The sequence below is a fragment of the Citrus sinensis genome, chromosome 9, assembly GCF_022201045.2.
Source record: "Citrus sinensis cultivar Valencia sweet orange chromosome 9, DVS_A1.0, whole genome shotgun sequence".
NCBI classification, from domain to species: Eukaryota; Viridiplantae; Streptophyta; class Magnoliopsida; order Sapindales; family Rutaceae; genus Citrus; species Citrus sinensis.
Window position 1 is genome coordinate 30,180,021 of NC_068564.1, and position 14,275 is coordinate 30,194,295.

The window sequence follows — 14,275 nt, forward strand, 5'->3', positions numbered from 1 at the left end:
GTGCAAAGGAAGGTATTGCAAGGCATAAAACTGTAAGAATGACACCTCAGCAGAATGGCTTAGCTGAGAGGATGAATAGGACTCTCATGGATAAGGTGAGGTGCATGATGATTCAAGCCAAGCTACCTAAGAATTTGTGAGCTGAGATTCTCAACACAGCTTGCTACCTGGTGAATTTAAGCCCCTCCACTACCATTGAATTCAAGATACCTTTTGAGCTTTGGTATGGTAAACAAGCCAGTTATAAAGACCTTAAGGTGTTTGGTTGTCTGGGTTATGCTCACATAAGCCAAGGAAAACTAGCACCCAGAGCACTGAAATGTGTGTTCATTGGGTATCCAGAGGGAACCAAGGGTTATAAGCTTTGGTGTACTGATCTCTCTCCACCCAGGTGCATAGTAAGCAGAGATGTCAAGTTCAATGAAGAAGCAGCAGTGGATAGTATTCAAAGAAACAGTGTGAGAGCTGATCAAGTTCATGATGAACATTTTGAGGTGGAGTCACCTAGCAACCTGAATCAGAATGATGATACAGAATCAGCTGGAAGTGCTGATGATATTGGAAGACAAGAGTCACTTCAAGAAGCTGGATCAACTCAATCACAAGTAATGGATTATCAATTGACAAGAGATAGACAGAAGAGACAAAGCAAAGCACCTAAGAGGTATGGTTATGCAGATCTGATTGCTTTTGCATTACATTCTGCTCATGAGATAAATGCTGAAGAACCACATGAAATACAAGTATGCAACCCAAGAGGGGGGGTGAATTGGGATTCTAAAAATTATTCAATTTATTAAATAAAAACTTAATACAATTATAAATCAAATTCAAAGCAATAACAATTAAGATGATCACAATATAAAAAGATAAGGGAAGAGGGATTCAAACACCGAGATTTTTACGTGGTTCGGCCAACCTCGCCTACGTCCACGCCTCCAAGCTTTCCGGGCTTGAGGATTCCACTAAGCAAGCCTCCAAGGCTTCAAATGCTTACACTTGACTTCCAAGGTGTCAATGGACCTTTACAACAAGAGATTATCCCCAATCTCTTAACCCAAATGTATCCCAACACTTACAATCACTCAAAGTAAAAGATTACAAACTGTTTTGCCTCTCACAATATATAAGATTACACAATGATGCTTAATATGTGAGTAGATGAAGCAAGAATGTGTTCTAAGCTCTATGAAGATTGTATTCTCAAATATTAGCTCAAATGGTCGTGTTGTGATCAATCTTCTTTGAATTTGAATGAGCTTATTTATACTTGGATTTGAAAATCTAGCCGTTACAAACTGTCGGACAGAAAACGGTTCGCCGTTAACCATTAACGGTTAACCGTTTCGGTTGGTCAAAGTTACCATTGGGCCAGATTTCAAATAAACGGTTTGCCGTTTAGGATTGCCCTTTCGCCGTTAACATCCAGAGACCTGCAAGAAGAGCATTTGTTATCCATTTACACTAAACGGTTAAGGACTTGCATGAAGTAACGTTTCTGGATATTATCGGTTGACCGTTTAAAATAAACGATTTGCCGTTTGGCTCCAGTAACCTGCACAACAATTCAGCCTTATCAGTTTTCGTTAATCAATGCCAGATGAGGACAACCTTCAATTCTGGACGTTATCGGTTAACCGTTTAAAATAAACGGTTCACCGTTAGGTTCCAGTAGCCTTCTCATCTTGGGTGTTTTCTGTTTTTCATAAACAGTTAGAGGTTTAGGAAATGTGTTACTCTCTGCCTTTAATCGGTTAACCGTTTAAAATAAACGGTTCACCGTTTATGACCAGAATTGTAATTTTAAACAAGTTTTTGCAGAGAATTTCTTTCTAATTTGAAAATCCATCTTTTATGAAGAAATAAGGCAATGATTAGAAGGGTTTTCGTTTATTCAGAAATAGCTCCAATATTTTTGTCAAAATACATTTAAAATTTGTTATCATCAAAATCAATATTATTAACATATTTATGTTAACACCACAGAATTTCAAAGAAGCCATTAACTGTCAGTATGCAAAAGAATGGAAGAAATCTATGGATGAAGAAATGAACTCACTGTACAAGAATTGTACCTGGGAACTGGTTAAAAGACCTAAGAATAGAAGGATTGTTGGTTGTAAGTGGATATACAGAATCAAATGGGGTATGACTATAGCTGAACTAAGGAGGTTTAAGGCTAGGTTAGTTGCAAAGGGGTACACTCAGATGGAGGGTGTTGATTTTAAGGAAGTTTTCTCCCCTGTAGTAAGGCATACTTCCATAAGAGTGTTGATGGCTATAACAACAACAAAGAATCTGGAGCTGGAACAGCTTGATGTTAAGACTGCTTTTTTGCATGGAAATCTTCAGGAAGAAATTTTCATGAGTCAACCAGAAGGATATGAAACTCCTGACAGAAGAGATTATGTATGCTTGCTAAAGAAATCTCTCTATAGCCTGAAGCAATCTCCTAGGCAATGGTACCTCAAATTTGATGAGTTTATAACCACTCATGGATTTCAGAGGTGCAATTATGATTGCTGTGTCTACTTTAAACAGCTAAGTCATGAGAAACATATCTATCTACTGCTATATGTAGATGATATGTTGATTGCTTGTGAAAAAAAGTCTGAAATAGATGCTTTGAAGACATTGCTTGGCACTGCATTTGACATGAAGGATTTAGGAAGTGCTAAAAGGATATTGGGAGTTGATATAAGAAGGAACAGAAGTGAAGGGCTGGTAATTTTGTCTCAAGAGAAATACTTGAAGAAAATACTGGAAACTTTTGATATGGAGGATTCTAAACCTGTACAAGGCCCCTTAGCAGCACACTTCAAACTTTGCAATCTATATTGTCCAAAGTCTGAAGAAGAAAGACTTGAGATGGCCAATATTCCATATGCAAAGGCAGTAGGATGCCTTATGTATGCCATGGTGCTAACTAGGCCTGACATCTCACATGTTGTGAGTGTTGTCAGCAGATACATGGCATCTCCAGGCAAAGAACACTAGAAATGGGTGAAATGGATATTAAGGTATCTAAATGGTACTCTGAATGTTGGTCTGGTATATGGAAAGAACTCTGGAACAGAAGAAGGGTTGTGGGGCTATGTAGATTCTGACTATGCAGGAGATCTGGACAGAAGAAGATCACTTACAGGATACTTGTTTATGTTAAATGGCTGCCTGATAAATTAGAAGGCAAACTTGCAGCATGTAGTGGCATTTTCCACAACAGAAGCAGAATTTACAGCTGCCACTGAAGCTGCAAAGGAGGTCATTTGGCTTAAGGGCTTAATCACTGAGCTCGGTTTAAAACAAGAGTCTGTACCAATTTTCTGTGACAGCTCCAGTGCACTGCATTTGTGTAAGAATCCAGCTCACCATGAGAAGACCAAACATATTGATATTAAGCTTCACTTCATAAGAAATGAAGTCTCCAGGGGAGTTATCAAGATGGTTAAAATACATACTGATGACAACCCCTCTGACTTGCTTACGAAGGTAGTTCTTGCAACTAAGTTCAAGAAATGTTTGGACTTAGTTGGTATCTACAAAACCTGATATGAATCAGTTGGTGAATGTATCAGTTGCAGGGTGTTTGATTCAAGGTGGAGTATTGTTGGCTGAAAGGTGAATTCAAACACCTTTACCAGCAAACGACAGCGTTTCCAGTAGTGTTCAGAAGCTTTAAGTGCTCACGTGTGAAGCACAGCCAATCCTTAATCCGAAACGGCAACATATGAGTTCGTTTTGGATATGCTCAACTTAAGTGAAGTCACGGGTTCTTCACGTGATGGTTAGCTGAAGCTGAGTTCGTTAAATAACAGACTCATAGCACACGTGTCAAGGAGCTGTGCAATCTGGGTTGTTAAAGCTGTTACAAGACTGGTATATAAGCTGCAGCCTTCTGGTTTGGAGGTCATCGAGCATGTAGAGATTGAGGGAACTCTGAGAGGAAGTGTCTTACTTGTTCTTGTTCTTAGAATCTCTGTAACAACTTCTTGAATCATTCAATAAAGCTGTCTGAGGAATTCACTCGCGGATGTAAGCCATTAAATGGCTGAACCACGTTAAAGCTTGTGCTCTGTTTTGTGTGATTGGTTTTCTTGCTGGTTTTGGTTTCTATGTTTGTAATTAATCTTTTTGTTACGAGTCTTGTTGGGTTTAATTGATTCTCTTAAGTTGATCTAAGCTGATATTGCATCTTGATTAATCTTGGCTGAGAATCTTGGGAGGATCTGGTTCTTCATCATAACAAAGCTAACGAACCAGATTCAACACTAATATTTATAGATAATTATTAAGCGAATTTAATGGAATAGCAGCAAGTTAAAAAAAAAAAAACTCATAGGCAATTTATCAAACATATATTATATCTCGAAATTTGTGAACAACTGCTACTAATTTACAATCTTATTACAAATCTAATAATCTACCATTATAAAAAATCTATCAATAAACCTAATTAAAATAAATTTTTAAAAAAATGCCTTTAGTAGGATATATAATTGTTAGCTGTTGACACTGCCAGTTCATAAGCCATTGTCACTCACTCACTTGCCGTCGAAGGAAGCTCTGCACTAAGGATTGAGTCAACAAAAATGTCAGCCACCGTTAAAGGAAGTCCTGTTGATTGGTTTCGAGTGATAGCTAATAAGGGTTTGGGAGGATGTGGGTGATAAGGAATTAATACGAATGATTTATTTTAATGGTGTGTTTACTTTACAGATTGGGAAATCGGAATTTAGATTGAAATCATTGACAACATTTACTTCACAAAATAAGAGCGAGAATTGTATTCAGGATTGTGGAACCCACGCTAATTTCGGAATCACTTTCATTAATTTCATTTTCAAGGAATTTTTAAGAAGACAGTTGAAATCAAATTCCTCATTGATTTCATTTTCAAGGAATTTCCATGAAGAGAGTTGGGAATCAAATTCCGATTCTTACATCTATTAAATTTTTATAATCACCAAATTAACCTCAATCAAGTTCTATCATTTTTACATTTTCGTCCCTATAAAATTTATGAAATGATGATGTTACAACCACAAACTCTTGTACAAACTTTATATTATTTGTAAATAGGTCCTTTATTAATAATAATAATAATTTAAAATAATAAATTTTAAGAACAAGAATATTAATATTAATAATTAATATTAATAATTATATCTTGGTCGTCGTCATCATCATTTGTATTAATAGTAATAGTAGTAGTAGTATTATTAATTTTATATTTATTATTAATAATTTTTTTTAATTTTATTGGTTTAATAAATATTATTGTCATTATCATCATCATCAGTTTTATTATTATTATTATATTTATTCTTGTTATTGTTATTATTATAATATATACAAATAATATTAGGTGCAACAATTAAAAAGAATATTTTAGTAGGTTGTAACAATTTATTCTAATTCTAAGATAAAGTAAATACATCGATAGGAATGCAATACAGTCTAATTTTGATTCTTATAACTCAAATAAATAACTGATTCTAATTTTAATTCCAGTTCAATCCAATTCTCGTTTAATAAATGTACTGTAAGAGTAATTTAGTCTAAAATGGGTGTGCATTAGTTGAAAAATGGCTAAATTGATAAGATTCCCAAAAAAATTTATCTCCTAAGCACATACATCATTATTCCTTAAACTTAATTTAATAAATTGTTTGTAAATGTTCGAAAATCTTTGTAAGTTTCGAATTTCTACATAAATTCTCATGTAGCTTGAGAGATTCGTCCACCTTTTGTTCTCAAATTTTAATTATTTTTAGATTTCTCAAAAAAATTTCTCTTTGTTTAAAAAAAGAATAAAATTCTCAGAAGGTTTACACCGCAAGAAAGAATCTGAATATCTTTTATTCTCACACCGACAATACATCAAAAGCAAATCAATCCCACGCAAATAAATAGCCACATAACATTATTGAAAAAGAATACAAAAATTGGAAGAAAAAAAAAAGGTAATGGTGCAAAATACAAATATATACAACTCAACGGCCAGCCCAGTCAAAGAGTCGAGGCCACAGACAGGACACAATTTCTTCTCTCTCTTTTTTACCCCTACTTATAATTACAAAATTACCCAGAAACATCCTACTACTAGGTGCTACATATTAACAAATATGTCCACACTAATAATAATTAATTAATTATAAATTTGAAAGTAACAGATTAAAAAAGAAATAACAAAGTGATGCAAAAATAAATAATCATCACATAACGAGATCGTCACCAAAGATGTAGAGAATTCTTTCAACGGCCCAATTACGTTCATTCTTGGGCCAATTTTTCAAGATCTTGGACTGCAAATAAGTCAACAAAGGGGCCCTACAAAGAGGACAAGTCTTGTGATGATCATAATCGACCCAACGATCAATGCACTCTCTGTGGAACACGTGGCAGCAGTTTCTAAGCTCCCGCACGAGATCATCCTCCTCCATGTGATTCAAGCACACGGCGCACGTGTCAGGAACCCACGGCATCCTGACCTTGATGTCCCCAAAGGAGGCCAAAACAAGCCTCTCTTTAATCATCTGCGAAGAGATTGAGCACGTTGATGAAGAAGGCTGCTGCTGCTGCTGCTGCTGTTGTTGTTGTTGTTGTGATGATGAAGACGACGATGGAGAATAAGAGTTACGGTTTCGGAATCTGATGATGCAAAATAGAACCCATCTGAGGAGAGCAATTACGACGGCGGCTCTGTATAAGAATTGGCTTGTGATTAAGGTTGGATCGTCTTCGAAGAAACCCATTTGAGCTTTTGAAGGAAGAAACAAGAGAGGGGCAACAGTGGAAAGGAAATACAGAGAGAACAAGAAGTAAAGGAAAGGGAAAGAAAGGAAAGGGGGAAGATTAGAGGAGCATCTGGTGTGTATATAAAGGCGAAAGTGGAGAGTGGAGAGTGGAGAGGCTTTAACTTTCTTTTTTTTATATATATTAATTAATTTCTCTATATTTTATTGATTTTGGGATTTGGGAATAAAAGTTGTGGGAACTGTAACGAGGTAGTGATGATGTCATTTTCGTGGGCATTCGTGTAAGTCACAGCTGGGATGGACGGTGCTGGTTATCACACAAGTGTTGTCTTTTTTTTTTTTCTTTTTAATTTTGCTATTAATAAACTGTGTAAACCATTGGTTTCTTTGATGGGTTATATATATATATATATTTTTTTTTTTTAATTTGGTCTTAAAGGGACTGAAAGAACAAAAGACTAAAAGAGCATGTGGGTTAAAGTAAAGGGGACCATATTAGGGAGACCAGTAGTTGTTCCTTTACGTCAAAATTCAGTTTATCATTAAAATCATGGTGCTTACGTACTTTAAAAAAAGAAAAAACTATGTCGGATAATCAATTTTTTATATGTGTGTTATTTTCTTCAAAATTCAGTTTATTATATGTGTGTTATTTTCTTCATAAATTTTAGGATAATCAATTTTTTATTACTCGTAATAATTTTTTTCATTTACTTTAACACTTCAAAAAATAAAAAATAAAAAGTTGCTATTAGCACTGTTGATCTTTTTTCCTCTTTTTTTTTTTTTTTTAAAGAGAGATAGAGCATCACAAAAGAGCAAATATCTAGTCTTACCCTACTTGATCATTAAAGCTAGAAAATTTCAAAGAGTCTATATCGCGACACTTACCAACATTTGATTATGACATGAATTTTACAAATTTCATGACTTGAAGCCCTAAAATTAAGAGAGAGAAGAAAAAAAAAATTCTCATAATGGTAATCTCTTAACAACTCAACACATTTTTCTAACAAACCAATTCCTATAATTTGATTTGATTCCATATGAAGATCTGTCAGTGATGAATCAACCAGTTTCTGTACATTGCATCATCGCATTGATCCCCATTTTGTAGAACACGTCGCATACTTTGTTCACGTGCCCTATTCTAAAGTATTCACTCCCAGCCTGCCATGGACGGCTGTTAAATGCTCAAGCTGTACTCACAAAATGTTGAGCCCAAAAAGGAAAAAAAAAATGAAAAATAATAAAAAAGAAGAAGAGTAACCCCATTTCAGATTCATCATCACCATCATTTCATAAAAAAATATTTAATTCCCCTTCAAGATTTGTTAGGTGGAACAGAAAGAAAAGCAACAAAGGAGTCATTCCCGTTTTCTGTGCGTCCCTTTTCTACCATACGTTTGATTTCCACCATCCGAGTCAGATCCCACCAATTCACCAAATCACCTTTACTTTTCAACCAAGAAAAATGGAAAAATCACATAACACGGCTGTGATTTTTTTGTCACTTGCAAAGATTTTGGTACCTAAAAGTGGTATTGAAATTGGAGACACATAAGAAACCATTTTGTTTTGGATTTTATGAGGGAATCCAGTCAGCATTACAAGTGCCCAATGACATAATGACAGGCAATTATTAATGTTTAGTTAGTTCTTAATAAAATATTTGAAACGTCATAACCGAAGTTTAATCATTGCTAGAATTAATAACCACATCACTCAAGTAATAAAAAGTCCTAAACTAAAATTAACCATTATATTACCCCCTTATTTAAATATTTCCATAAAGTTTATACCATAGCGGACGCAAAACTTTCTTTCATCTCAGTATTTGACCAGTATTTGACCACTTGCAATATTGATGAAAGGAAACAATAAACGTGAGGAATTTAAACGATCTTATCCATTAGCAACATCACGTACACATATGAACATTGAAAATATGTCACAAGTATCAAATAAAAAAGAAAAAGGTGCTCAGAAATTCGACATGTGGTGCATCAGTTATATTTAAAGCTTAAGAATGAGTAAAAGGTGTCTGTTGTAAAAACTTTCGGCAAAACGCCCACAAAAATACTTCACATACAATCCATAGAAATGTGTAAGATAAGGGTCAGCAATCTTATCTGTATATACAAGCCAAGCGACTGCATAAGTCAATCACAAAATTATTCCATACACCTAATAGAACCGTGTCCATATGCATAAATATTCGCATCTTCGCAGTGCAAAAGTTGAAAACTTTTATTACCTTGGAAGGGAATTCTAATTGGCACTCCATGAATAGCTGCATGTCGTATGGCAGACAAGCTCTGGCAGCACTTGGTTGAAGTGATGTCAAGAGTGAAACTTAAAACTTGCACAAGTGTTTTGCTCTCAGACAGATGTGGTGCTGCCGACATTGTTTTTATCCTCTTCCATCTTTTGTCGCATTTTGTACTGTAAAGTAACAGGCGCACAGTCCAAAGGTGATTCCCCTATACGAGATAATTGGTTAGTGAAACCAAGAAAATTGTGCAACTGTTTGCTGCCTACAAAACTTACAGATAGTAATCTACTCCACCAAACCAGAATTGTGAATAAGAGAGTAAATATCCACTACAGTTTCCTACATCATGGCATGATATACAGCATTATCGAAGGTGAGACCTTACTAAAGTAAAAAATTAGATAAATATACCATCAGTCCTCATCAAGTAATTTGATTGGGCCACCAAAAGAGTTCTTAACTACACCTTGAACTTTCAATAAATTTAAGAGCACATTTTCTATTTTGCTTCATTGCATGATCCAGGGATATATTGAAACATTTTCTGATAATCGACCTCAGTCATGCCTTGAATATCTTTACTGTTTACCTACTCCTGTCAATAAGACAAACATCACAAGGGTGGGGCATATGATGAATTACCTTGTGCATTCTTGCAGTCCATATTTGCTCCACTTTCCATAAGGATGAAGGCTATATCAGTTCTGTTAAAGAGTGCTGCCTGCATTCATTACTGATGATTAGCATCGCACAACTTTAAAGTAAAAGAAAATAGAAATCATACAAACAATCCCCCGCATGAGTGCGCGCACACATGCTTGTGAAGCATATTGTGTGTGCAAACACACACACACACACACACACACACAGAGAGAGGAGGACGAGGGGAAAGAGAGAGAGAGCAGTACAAGATGGAGCAAAGACATCCCTTGCTTGTCACAAAAGTTTGCATCCACACCCTGTCAACACCAGTTTTTTAAGTTCATCTATCTTCATGCTTCTTTTGAGATGCAATTTTTCTCACTCAATTCAAATGAAATGAAGAATACCTCACTCAGAAGCTTCTTGACTGCAGCAGCGTCTCCATTCTTTATAGCATCTCTTAACCCCTAAGCACGGCAAATGTTAATACAATAACATGCATGAAAAGAATAGCCACCTATCAGAATACTTCACTAAAGTTGAATCTTTTAAGAACAATCTAGTTTATACCTCTCCATTGACTTCATATTCCATCCGAGGTTTATCCGTAGCACCGTTTGTCACTTGACCAGGGTTAAAAATAGAGCTGAAAATTTTGTAAGAAGTGATCAACCACTTAAACATGCAACATGGTATTAGCGAGAAAAACTTAACTTCAACTTCATTCCACCAGCATACAATTTAAAAACAACATAAGAAACTGAATCAATATTGAGTATTCATATGTGTAACAACAACAGAGAAAGTACATCGGAAGTGGACAGAGAAATGAGGGCAAGAAGAGTAGAAAAGACAACGAGTATCAAAGAAGATAGTGGCTTAACCCATTTAAGACAAATCACTGGATATCCAAGTAGGAACGTTCGTACACTATTTGAAGACAAACTTCTGACCAGCAGAGGGAATCCTTGTCCCAAAATAGAAAGGACATTAGCAAGTTTAACTGGGGAGTTTCAGCTAAGAAACAGTGGGAGGGAATGGTGATGGGAAAAAGGATTTATTCAATCCTTGGACAAAAAAAAAGTTCAAACAATATTACATTCCTTCGTTTAAGAGCTACAATTGAGAAAATATGTCAGAAACAAGAGAGCAAAATATAACTGTCAAATTGGCATTTATAGGCTCTCTGTAATTTAAAGCCCATGATATTGACATTTAACAGAAACTGGCTTTTGCGGAACAGAACCAAAATTGTTAAAAGGTTATGCATACTAATGGTGTGAGAAACATGAATCCATAATGCATCATACTGACAACAAGAAAAAGCATCATCAAAATAACCATTTCTGCTGGCATGATGAAATCATCAGGACTCTACTTAGATACATTACATCATGGCAGACCAATAATAGACTAGTAGTATGGATCAGAAAGAGTTCAAGTTTCATAATCTGAACTGCTGAACTTGACTGCTAACGCATATTAAAAACTACTCATTGAGATATATAAAAACTGGAACTCATTAAACATGTCATGAAGAACATACATGGAATATCAAAAGTGAAAAATCACATACCTAAAATTGCTGTTTGAGGTGGAACCTCTACTCCTTGCTGTGTTTTCTGTCTTTTTTGGCTTTGGATTTGACTGACCGGCAGTGGTACTACTGCTTTTCATCTGGAAAATTTAGTATAGCAAAAAAATTATAACTTATTACAAAGCCACCAATCTCCAAAGCATAAGTTTATAGACAATGGCCCAAGAATAAGTTTCAGCTCTAAAATGCCCCACAAGCAAGCATGAATCTAATTGCCAGCTTGTCATGTGGATCAAGCACAAATACAAACAAAAAAGTACAGGGAATTAAATAAATGGTCCATTGCTCAAGGTAGATCTTATACCTTATTGAGAAACCACTAATCCCAAAACTCAAGCTTATAGGCAAGTAGTATAAAAGCTCTAACATAGCTAAGTAGATAATTCAAACCTGTGGGGGACGTGTTTCAGTGGATGCAGCTGGAGCAGGAGCTTCACAAATGCACAAAGGCATCCCACATTTGCACTCTAAAACACTGGAGACAGGGTGACGCTTCACAACTGATTCCACTTTGGGATCCTTATCTGCATCAATGTCTAATCTAGAGAATGTATCTGTTACAGAATTAACTCCATCTGAAGAGACCTGAAGATTATCCTTCCCAGTCCTGTGCCAAAAGGAAATCCATGTGCAGATAGTACAGCAGTTGGTAAATATAAATCAGAACTACACGAAAGCAAGAAGAAAAAGCATTCTAGATCTCAATGACACTAGGCAGCAAAAAGGTACAAAATGACCAAACAAGAGAGTAGAAAACAAAATGGCTAATGTAGCTTAAAAATGAAAATTCACTTCTGAAATAAGCACAAGATATAACTTAAGTGACAAACCAACCAAAAAAAAAAAAGAAAAAAAAGAAGAAGCAGCTTAGCTATCTCTTGAATAAATGAGCATATTTTCCAAGGTAATAATCACCAGAGAGGTGTCACCCTCAACAACAATTTTGTTCTTCCATGCTCCTAAACTTGTGACCAAACCTTATTGTCCAATGTGGGAGAAAAAGCTCTATCATAGATAAGAAGTCATGAATCCTACGCTACATGGCTAATACAAAAGAAAATGATCCAGCAAGACTAGAGAACAACTTCAAAATAGCCTTATGGGAAAACCTTCAATTTATGATCTTTGAGAACTTGTTACAACCAAAAATTACTTCCTACATATCCCTAGTTCTCACTGACTAACAAAAAGCAAACAAAATTACCCAAATCCTTAAGAGGTTAAGAAAATGAACATCTCTTTTGGTGGAGGCTGCATGAATAAAGGAGAGATCCATATACATAGCTTGAATTCAGCAAATGAGTAAGAAGAAGCAAACACCAAAAGGTTTCATTTTATCCACAGAAATAAGATATGAATACAACTTTATACAAAACCTACATAAATATGATACTTGATTTTAGGCATGTTTCACCATTTGGGACTGTAATGCTTTAGCTTGACTTTGAAAGCACAACAGATAAAAGGGTTGTAAACACCCATTTTTACTTGGTAACTGATATTAGCTACACTTATACTTGACAGCTTGTGCTTCCATCCCACGACACTGTGAATTAATGTCACAACACCTCAATCCCAAATATAGCCTTTATTCCACGAAAAGTACCTTGATGTCCTTAAGGATACATGTGCAGTTTCCACAATAACCCATGTAAAAGCAGATAAAGTGCAAAAGAGAAGCAAAATGATTTATCCTAGTCAAACTGATCCCAGCTTCTTAAACAACTCTGCAACCATTTAGGGAAATGGGCAATAGAAGAAGTTCTAGAGTTGGTAATTCAGTAAACCCCAAATAATTGTGATTATTCAAATAGACAGCGTCTACAATTGGGAGAGGAAGATTTCAAGTGCAAGAAATGCAACTCCAAGTTCGAGTAATATGATATATGCAATGAGATGCGCCAACCTTCTTAAATATATGTCAACATTCATAAAACGAATTAAGGTTCCTCATATCCCTCTACACTCCACTGTTGAATCATTCTACAAAAACTTAGTTCCATCATCCGCCAATTCAAGCACATCATCAGAAGCTTCTCCACACAACAAGTGTCCTTGATAACTTACTATCCCTCTCGATAATTTGCTATCCTTCCAAGTAACATATTGTAAAAATAGACTACTATTGCTTCAAGTATCCAAAAGGAAGGAAGAATTTAAAGCGATAAGTAGAAATTTAAGTTCAAAACCTTAGGATCAAACACTGATCATATATATATATATAATTTTTTTTAAATTTCAATGCACAAGAAAACCAATTTAAAATCTAACGGCAAGTCGATGAAGTTAAATCATAAGTGATTTACCGAGAGGAACTATTGAAACAATCAGCGCAAACTCTCACGTTAGTGTGAATTCCAAATTGCGGTAAAGTCTATATGATCACAGAAAAATAGAACAAATAATCCATTAATTTCAACTATAAAAGGGAATATATAATTCAATTCCAAAGATTATTTACGAAATAAAAGAATAAAAAAATAAAAGACTCAAACCATTTGATCTGATGAATGTTCATGGCATAATGTTCTCCCACAACATCGGCAATGATGCTGCAATAAATTGGACCGAATGTGACTAATTAATCTAAGATTTTGTAAATCATGATGAGTCATTTCTTAAAGATCGTTCAAATTGAATAGTAAAATAATAATAATATAATAATAATAGAGGGTACCCGACGCCTGAAAGTGTTGAAGCTGCATTTGCAGACGTCACAACGAGTTGCTTCCTGAAAAGCCGGAGGCTCTATTGACATCTCTGATCTCTGTCACTCTCTCCGTCACAGATTCGTTATTTCAGTTTATTAAGTTGTCAGTTTCGATTTATTGCATCTGTTTATTTTTTTTGTATTCCAAAGTCTTATCTGGGAGGATGGATCTTATTACTGACATCCGTATGGAATCGGGTGGCCCGCAGACCCAGTCGACGTTTACGAGTTTTTTAACTTAACAACTGAAGGTAGTAACTTATTTTTTAGCTTTTTTTTTTTTTTTTACTATT

At 35.3% G+C, this 14,275-nt stretch overlaps 2 protein-coding genes across 3 annotated transcripts; both read right to left on the reverse strand.

Moving 5' to 3' along the window:
* Positions 1 to 5,891: 5,891 nt before the first annotated feature.
* Positions 5,892 to 6,762, reverse strand: LOC102630436 (brassinosteroid-responsive RING protein 1). Its single transcript, XM_006474479.4, has one exon. The coding sequence runs from the start codon at positions 6,753 to 6,755 to the stop codon at positions 6,216 to 6,218; it is 540 nt and encodes a 179-aa protein (XP_006474542.1). The 5' UTR covers positions 6,756 to 6,762; the 3' UTR covers positions 5,892 to 6,215.
* Positions 6,728 to 14,184, reverse strand: LOC102630137 (uncharacterized). Of its 2 annotated transcripts, XR_008051687.1 has the most exons (11): positions 13,950 to 14,184; positions 13,768 to 13,824; positions 13,579 to 13,646; positions 11,663 to 11,879; positions 11,252 to 11,352; positions 10,246 to 10,321; positions 10,083 to 10,142; positions 9,942 to 9,992; positions 9,676 to 9,754; positions 9,016 to 9,241; positions 6,728 to 8,290 (listed from the first exon to the last, which is right to left on the reverse strand). XR_008051687.1 is itself a non-coding variant. In XM_006474478.4 (10 exons), the coding sequence occupies exons 1-10, from the start codon at positions 14,028 to 14,030 to the stop codon at positions 9,141 to 9,143; spliced, it is 891 nt and encodes a 296-aa protein (XP_006474541.1). In that variant the 5' UTR covers positions 14,031 to 14,184; the 3' UTR covers positions 8,789 to 9,140. The 2 variants fall into 2 exon arrangements, 1 of the variants encoding a protein (XP_006474541.1); XM_006474478.4 differs by lacking the exon at positions 6,728 to 8,290 and having other exon boundaries at positions 8,789 to 9,241.
* Positions 14,185 to 14,275: the final 91 nt, after the last annotated feature.